The sequence below is a fragment of the Ylistrum balloti genome, unplaced genomic scaffold, assembly GCF_031769215.1.
Source record: "Ylistrum balloti isolate Yb309-2 unplaced genomic scaffold, AGI_CSIRO_Ybal_v1 Utg369944, whole genome shotgun sequence".
In the NCBI taxonomy this organism is placed as follows: domain Eukaryota; kingdom Metazoa; phylum Mollusca; class Bivalvia; order Pectinida; family Pectinidae; genus Ylistrum; species Ylistrum balloti.
Genome location: NW_026782050.1, coordinates 516,278 through 525,647, shown reverse-complemented (window position 1 = coordinate 525,647; position 9,370 = coordinate 516,278). Strand labels below are relative to the sequence as shown.

General features: G+C 35.3%; 1 protein-coding gene across 1 annotated transcript in view; it reads left to right on the top strand.

The window, feature by feature from the left end:
• Positions 1 to 2,192: 2,192 nt before the first annotated feature.
• The window catches only part of LOC132547268 (set1/Ash2 histone methyltransferase complex subunit ASH2-like), a gene marked incomplete at its 5' end in the record, with an annotated part of 48,890 nt that continues 41,712 nt past the window's right edge, over positions 2,193 to 9,370 (top strand). The window contains 2 exons of the mRNA XM_060211031.1: positions 2,193 to 2,282; positions 4,518 to 4,714. Coding sequence (XP_060067014.1) covers positions 2,193 to 2,282; positions 4,518 to 4,714 — 287 coding nt within the window. The remainder of the gene's footprint in view (positions 2,283 to 4,517; positions 4,715 to 9,370) is intronic.

Below are 9,370 nucleotides of genomic sequence, written 5' to 3'. Positions count from 1 at the left end.
ACATTGTAAACTGTGTGGACTGATTTATATATACAGCCTCATCAGGGCCACACATTGTAAACTGTGTGGACTGATTTATATATACAGCCTCATCAGGGCCACACATTGTAAACTGTGTGGACTGATTTATATATACAGCCTCATCAGGGCCACACATTGTAAACTGTGTGGACTGATTTATATATACAGCCTCATCAGGGCCACACATTGTAAACTGTGTGGACTGATTTATATATACAGCCTCATCAGGGCCACACATTGTAAACTGTGTGGACTGATTTATATATACAGCCTCATCAGGGCCACACATTGTAAACTGTGTGGACTGATTTATATATACAGCCTCATCAGGGCCACACATTGTACTGATATATATACAGCCTCATCAGGGCCACACATTGTAAACTGTGTGGACTGATTTATATATACAGCCTCATCAGGGCCACACATTGTAAACTGTGTGGACTGATTTATATATACAGCCTCATCAGGGCCACACATTGTAAACTGTGTGGACTGATTTATATATACAGCCTCATCAGGGCCACACATTGTAAACTGTGTGGACTGATTTATATATACAGCCTCATCAGGGCCACACATTGTAAACTGTGTGGACTGATTTATATATACAGCCTCATCAGGGCCACACATTGTAAACTGTGTGGACTGATTTATATATACAGCCTCATCAGGGCCACACATTGTAAACTGTGTGGACTGATTTATATATACAGCCTCATCAGGGCCACACATTGTAAACTGTGTGGACTGATTTATATATACAGCCTCATCAGGGCCACACATTGTAAACTCCAAGGACTGATTATATATACAGCCTCATCAGGGCCACACATTGTAAACATGATTTATATATACAGCCTCATCAGGGCCACACATTGTAAACTGTGTGGACTGATTTATATATACAGCCTCATCAGGGCCACACATTGTAAACTTTATATATATACAGCCTCATCAGGGCCACACATTGTAAACTGTGTGGACTGATTTATATATACAGCCTCATCAGGGCCACACATTGTAAACTGTGTGGACTGATTTATATATACAGCCTCATCAGGGCCACACATTGTAAACTGTGTGGACTGATTTATATATACAGCCTCATCAGGGCCACACATTGTAAACTGTGTGGACTGATTTATATATACAGCCTCATCAGGGCCACACATTGTAAACTGTGTGGACTGATTTATATATACAGCCTCATCAGGGCCACACATTGTAAACTCCAGCCTCATCAGGGCCACACATTGGTGTGGACTGATTTATATATACAGCCTCATCAGGGCCACACATTGTAAACTGTGTGGACTGATTTATATATACAGCCTCATCAGGGCCACACATTGTAAACTGTGTGGACTGATTTATATATACAGCCTCATCAGGGCCACACATTGTAAACTGTGTGGACTGATTTATATATACAGCCTCATCAGGGCCACACATTGTAAACTGTGTGGACTGATTTATATATACAGCCTCATCAGGGCCACACATTGTAAACTCCAAGGACTGATTTATATATACAGCCTCATCAGGGCCACACATTGTAAACTGTGTGGACTGATTTATATATACAGCCTCATCAGGGCCACACATTGTAAACTGTGTGGACTGATTTATATATACAGCCTCATCAGGGCCACACATTGTAAACTGTGTGGACTGATTTATATATACAGCCTCATCAGGGCCACACATTGTAAACTCCAAGGACTGATTTATATATACAGCCTCATCAGGGCCACACATTGTAAACTCCAAGGACTGATTTATATATACAGCCTCATCAGGGCCACACATTGTAAACTCTGTGGGTGTGTGTATCTTAAAATCAAATATATACAGCCTCATCAGGGCCACACATTGTAAACTCCAGGACTGATTTATATATACATATAAACACAGACCTGTGGACTGATATATAATTCAGTGCCACACATTGTAAACTCTGTGGACTGATGTGTATCTTATAAAAATCAAAATAGCCCTTGGTAAACACAGTTTAGGAATTCATATAAAAAGACCACTAGATTTAATTATTGTTTCTACTGAAGTGTTGGAGACCTGTATTCTTGACATCACACACCATCTGACATCCAGATCACTTATATTTGTTAACTTATCATTTTTACAAGCTTTATGTCGGTGTTTTTGAACAGGAGTAAGGCGTGGTGCGTGGTACTATGAGGTCCTTATTGAGGAGATGCCAGCTGATACGGCTTCCAGGATTGGCTGGTCCCAAGAATTAGGTATTTACCTCGGAGAGATTCTTTAGTGTTAAATTTTAATTAAGTTCACTTATTGAGGTACTTTATTTTGAGAGAAAAATCCTTGTAATTTGTTTTATCAATTAAACTTGTCAGTCCTATTAGAAGGGCATGTGTACCACCAAATAAGGTCATTCACAGCTATCTTATTTTACATGAAGTTCCTCTTAAATACTGTCAAAGTTCTTTGACCAAACTTGGACGATTCAAATTTCTCAATGTATTGAATTTTTTTGCGGTCTTGAATTTTTTTCCTATATATTGTTACTAACTTTCCCCTTTATGAATCAAAGTTTTATAAACCAAACTTATCTTTGTATCATAGTTTTTTCACAAAGGGTTAGCTTGTACTTTAAAAGTGTTTTTGTCCTGCGGTAAAATTTTACACATTTCTACAAAGAGTTCAACATTGTACTTCACAATGTGATTACGAGAGCATGCTGTTAATAAGTTTTTGTGACAAGTTTCATTAATGACTGGGCACAGGTTAGAGATTATATGCTTACTTACAAGCCAGGACGTTTAATCAAGGATAATGGAATGTGATGTTCACCACCCCCATAGCAGTAATAGCATATAGCTTGGTCTAATTTACAGAATTGTGAAAAAAATCAGAAGAAATTCTTATGATTATTTCACTCATTCCTAAAGTGTCATTTTTAAGCATAAAGGCATGAGAAACATGGAGATTTATCCATTGGTCATGCAATTTCCTATTGATTTAGACTAAACATCATCACAACATCAGCAAACACCCTTATCATTTTTACGACCTAAGATGTGATGTTAGTGTTGTCGTTTCTGAACAGAATACATTACAATATTAATTTACTTTCTGTTAAATTAATTATTGCTTATAATGTATGCATCAGTCTTAGAATCATTACTGTAGCATATGATGACCACCTTCATGATGCACATTGTCTTATTAGTCCAATGACCAGCGAGGGCTACTATAGGTTTTGTTTCTGTCCATCTGTCCATCCATCTGGTCTGTTTGTCCAGATGTTGGTTTCCAGATGATAATTTCAGAAAGGATTGATGAATTTTGTTGAAACTTCAGAAAGTGTTAGCTTATGAAGTAATAGAGAGTGGGATTGAGTTTGGGGTTAAAAGGTCAACTTCAAAGGTCACTGCTACAAGAAATAGACTTTTATCGTCTTATTTGGGCTTCAACACAATAACTTGTGACAGAGTTGACCGATTGTATTGAAACTTGATGTAATGTAATACTATTAAAAAATATATATGATGGTTTTAAGTTAGGGGTCAAAAGATCAACTGTGAAGGCTCTGAAGATTACTCACTTCTATAGACATTTTTAGGGCCCGGCATCAAAGATACAGGAAGCAAAGTCAGAATAACACCAGTAGTCAACTGACCAGTGTTCAAGGTCACCGTATGATAAGGTCAAGGTCAAATTTTACATACTTTCATGTGTATACTAACAATGTTACTAGAATGGTTAAATTTACTCTTAAATTTCAGACACTAAGCCGTGTCCTTTTGGACATGTCATTGTTTTAGTTTGTGTTCCAGATAATCACTTAATTGAATTAGGGATGACAAACTTGATTAAAACTTCATACAGTATTAAGCATAAGGGAGTGCATATAAAGTTTTTGTTCCACGTTATTTTCTGGATTTTGTTTTCTTCCTGTCAAGACACTAGTTTTTGCAGGACTTTAAATTGTTAAAATGAGACATCTGTTCAGTGTTATCAAGGTTTGTGTTGCTTAGAAAATTTAGTTAATGGCAGAGGACGAGTGTTGCGGGCAACACTAACTGTAAGCTTGTTGCTTTTAGATTTATTAGTGCCTGTAATGTTTACGGATCAGTATTGAAATAGTTACTGTAACACATATAGACCACATTCATGCTGCACTTTGTATTATTTAAACTCAATCATTAAAATACATATACTGTGTGGCATTAAGGCATGAATGTAAAGGTAAGTACACAATGTCAATTTCTCGTTGATTTCTATTTAGAGTTATGGGTTTTGTTTTCTTTTTTTTTCTTTTTTTTTTCAAGAATGAAAATATTTTGTTTTAATATAAAAAAATATGCCTCTTTTAATTTGAACTTTTATTTTAGTATTTCTTGTGTTTGTTCAGGCAATATACTGCTTGGCTAGAGAGATTTTTTTGAGAAATATCTTTTGTGATTTGTATGTTATCTGGTGGCTCCTTGTGAAATATCTTTTCTGGTTTGTAGGTAATCTGCAGGCACCAGTTGGGTATGACAAGTTCAGCTATTCATGGCGGTCAAGGAAAGGCACCAAGTTCCATCAGAGTCGAGGTAAACACTACAGCAGTGGAGGGTATGGTGAGGGGGATGTCATAGGATTCTTTATACACCTGCCAGAACCAGAGGACATCAGGAAAATGTTACCTCAGACATATAAAGACCGGGTAAGTCAGACTTAGTTTTATCAATAGATACACTATGTAAACACTCATGTAATGTCCGGCAACCATCAGGGCTTCCAACTTCAGTGTTAACACTTGGTCTATAGTTAGATCTCACTTCCTAGTTTATATGTTGTCTGTAAGCCCGGTCACAAATGAAGCAAGAGAATCATGTGACAAAATATTTTAATTGTACATTAACCACCTGTTACAAAAATATTAATAAACTTTTAAGAGCATGTAAATGTAACAATGCAGGATAGAGTGAACCAAACTACGTGAGAATTTAATCTCACTCTGCAAATGAGTTTAAGATGTTTGACTTTATTAATGTTAAAAAAGGATGAACAGTATGTTGAAATTACAACTTTTCAGTAATGGTTATAGTACGGCATCTAGATATGTCCTTATTTTATGTACATTTATTACACATTGGGGTAACACATATAATAGGTAAGCTTTCTGTTATAAAGCATTATTTAGAATGTGTAATAAGTCACCCCAATACATATTCCTACTGTTACTGTATTTTCCGGATTATAAGCCACTCCTTTTTTCCTTATGAGTCAGGCATGCAGCTTATACGTGGACGAAAAAAAAAATTCAGCAGGATGAAAAGAAAAATGTTCACCATTACACCAGTATGAAATGGTATTGATTTTTTTACAAGAACCTGCCTGTCACATGTTTGTGACTGAAACAGAACGTCGTTAACCGTCGTTTGCAATTGTATACAGGATGATTTGAATATTGAAATAAATATAATGTTCTGGTGTATGTAATTAATTATACCTTTTAATATGAATCACAATAACATTTTGGAACTTTCGCGGTTACTTCGAAGCCATAGTTGGCATTTACAATAGCCTTTTGCATCCTGGGATCGTTAGGACATTGGGTTATAGGTCAAATTCTACAACGACCGCCATGCTTGTTTACGATATGAATGGCTTCATGTAACTTAAAAACATCAACAATCATGGACCATATCATAAGAAAGGGTGTGGCTTATATTCTGGTGTGGCTTATATGGGGTTCGAAACACTGGCCCTGCGACTTATAACCCAGAAAGCATGATACATGATTTTCTTATACTAAGCATTAAGCTTTCTGTGAGTAGAATATATTCAAGAATAAAGCACAAAAAATTTATTATAATCATTTCTGTAAGGTGGCTTCTCTGGTTAAAGGAAACTTCTCATAGTTTGTCAGTCTGGTTAAAGGAAACTTTTCATAGGTTGCCAGTCTGGTTAAAGGAAACTTCTCATAGGTTGTCAGTCTGGTTAAAGGAAACTTCACATAGTTTGTCAGTCTGGTTAAAGGAAACTTCTCATAGTTTATCAGTCAGGTTAAAGGAAACTTCTCATAGGTTGTTAGTCAGGTTAAAGGAAAATTCTCATAGGTTGTTAGTCTGGTTAAAGGAAACTTCTCATAGTTTGTCAGTCTGGTTAAAGGCAACTTCTCATAGGTTGTCAGTCTGGTTAAAGGCAACTTCTCATAGGTTGTCAGTCTGGTTAAAGGAAACATCTCATAGTTTGTCAGTCTGGTTAAAGGAAACATCTCATAGTTTGTCAGTCTGGTTAAAGGAAACTTCTCATAGTTTGTCAGTCTGGTTAAAGGAAACTTCTCATAGTTTGTCAGTCTGGTTAAAGTAAACATCTCATAGGTTACCAGTCTGGTTTAAAGGAAACTTCTCATAGGTTGTCACTTTGGTTAAAGGAAACTTCTCATAGGTTGTCAGTCTGGTTAAAGGAAACATCTCATAGGTTGTCAGTCTGGTTAAAGGAAACATCTCATAGGTTACCAGTCTGGTTTAAAGGAAATCTTTGTCACAAGCAGTGACTTCTTAGACTGGGTGAAATTTTGAGGACCTCTTTAAGTAATACTTGATGTCAGTAGAGAAAGGTAATTTTACACTGGAAAATTGAAACATTTCAGTGGTGAGGTAATTTTACTATGTGAAAATGAGGCATTTTAGTGGTGAGGTAATTTTACAATGTGAAAATGAAACATTTTAGTGGTGAGGTAATTTTACATTGTGAAAAACCTTTCTGAATTAGTGTTGATAGGATAGTGACTTAGCGTTGATAGGATAGTGACTTAGCGTTGATAGGATAGTGACTTAGCGTTGATAGGATAGTGACTTAGCGTTGATAGGATAGTGACTTAGCGTTGATAGTGACTATCATTAGTTTGTTTTACACTGGCATTCTTTATCCTCAAGTGAATTATTGAGTGTGCCTCAGCTTTAATAGTATGTGTTCTACCTATAATGATTACGTGGAGAAACAGGAAGTTTCAGGCAATACTGGTATCACACATGTCATTGTCAAAGAGATTGTAATATTTCATAAAACAGAACAATTGCATAACCATTAAATGGTGTTTCCAGATTTAAACATAAATGATTGTGAATCAAATTTGTGATATATAAGGCGTAATAGACACTTCTATTGAATTATCATCTGAGTTTCTGTTGGAGATTAGGTTTACTTAAAGCAAGACACTATTATATAATTTACTCAAAACCAGGAGATTTCTTGGGACAAAGTATATGAGATATCCAAGGACCTTATGAAAACGTTTTTCATTAAATACAACTGTAATGACATTATGTGTAGGTTTGTGATATGTTACTGTAAAATCATTAATTTTAGTGGGGTTTATTTTTGTTAATTTCAGGAGTACTCTTAATCTACAATTGATATCTCTACGATCTGTTGAAATTGGTATAAGTAGATTTATTGAGCTATCCACAAAATCAACTGTCAAAAAACTGTTCGAAAAAGGCTCAAAAATTGAACCCCACAAAAAATAGATCAGTTTGCAGAATGTTTAGGATTAAATTGTCATTAATATCATATCTAGAAACATAATAACATATAAAACACATTGCAACAATTTGTTAAAGTAATTTAACACACACACACATGCTGAATATTTCAACATTTAGCTACGGCATAAAACACAAATAATCAGTAATTAAAACATCTAAATAGACTCTGTGTTGACATTATGAAGCCAATACATTTAACATGTGTTTAAACTGGAAATTTATTCTTTAATTTGACATTATATATAATAGGAAGGACTGACAGGTGTTTTTCTCTCAGAACTTCTTAATAGTAGATAAAGATGGTTGCAAGTGATAATCAGCATTTTATTTCTGAGCTTCACAAACAACAACCCTGTGATTATAAAGACAAGTCAAGGTTATAATCTTCACTGTGTGGTGTGATTATACAGACAGGGTTATAATCTTCACTGTGTAGTGTGATTATAAAGACAAGTCTGTGTTATAATCTTAACTGTGTGGTGTGATTATAAAGACAAGTCTGTGTTATAATCTTCACTGTGTGGTGTGATTATAAAGACAAGTCTGTGTTATAATCTTCACTGTGTGGTGTGATTATAAAGACAAGTCTGTGTGTGGTGTGATTATAAAGACAAGTCTGTGTTATAATCTTCACTGTGTGGTGTGATTATAAAGACAAGTCTGTGTTATAATCTTCACTGTGTGGTGTGATTATAAAGACAAGTCTGTGTTATAATCTTCACTGTGTGGTGTGATTATAAAGACAGGGTTATAATCTTCACTGTGTGGTGTGATTATAAAGACAAGTCTGTGTTATAATCTTCACTGTGTGGTGTGATTATAAAGACAAGTCTTTGTTATAATCTTCACTGTGTAGTGTGATTATAAAGACAAGTCTGTGTTATTATCTTCACTGTGTGGTGTGATTATAAAGACAAGTCTGTGTTATATTCTCACTGTGTGGTGTGATTATAAAGACAAGTCTGTGTTATAATCTTCACTGTGTGGTGTGATTATAAAGACAAGTCTGTGTTATATTCTCACTGTGTGGTGTGATTATACAGACAAGTCTGTGTTATAATCTTCACTGTGTGGTGTGATTATAAAGACAAGTCTGTGTTATTATCTTCACTGTGTGGTGTGATTATAAAGACAAGTCTGTGTTATATTCTCACTGTGTAGTGTGATTATACAGACAGGGTTATAATCTTCACTGTGTAGTGTGACTATAAAGACAAGTCTGTGTTATATTCTCACTGTGTGGTGTGATTATAAAGACAAGTCTGTGTTATATTCTCACTGTGTAGTGTGATTATAAAGACAAGTCTGTGTTATAATCTTCACTGTGTGGTGTGATTATAAAGACAAGTCTGTGTTATATTCTCACTGTGTGGTGTGATTATAAAGTGTGATGTGATTATAAAGACAAGTCTGTGTTATAATGTGTGGTGTGATTATAAAGACTTGTGTTATATTCACTGTGTAGTGTGATTATACAGTGTGTGTGTGATAAAGACAGGGTTATAATCTTCACTGTGTGGTGTGACTATAAAGACAAGTCTGTGTTATATTCTCACTGTGTGGTGTGATTATAAATTATAAAGACAAGTCTGTGTTATATTCTCACTGTGTGGTGTGATTATACAGACAAGTCTGTGTTATAATCTTCACTGTGTGGTGTGATTATAAAGACAAGTCTGTGTTATATTCTCACTGTGTGGTGTGATTATACAGACAAGTCTTTGTTATAATCTTCACTGTGTGGTGTGATTATACAGACAAGTCTGTGTTATATTCTCACTGTGTAGTGTGATTATACAGACAAGTCTGTGTTATAATCTTCA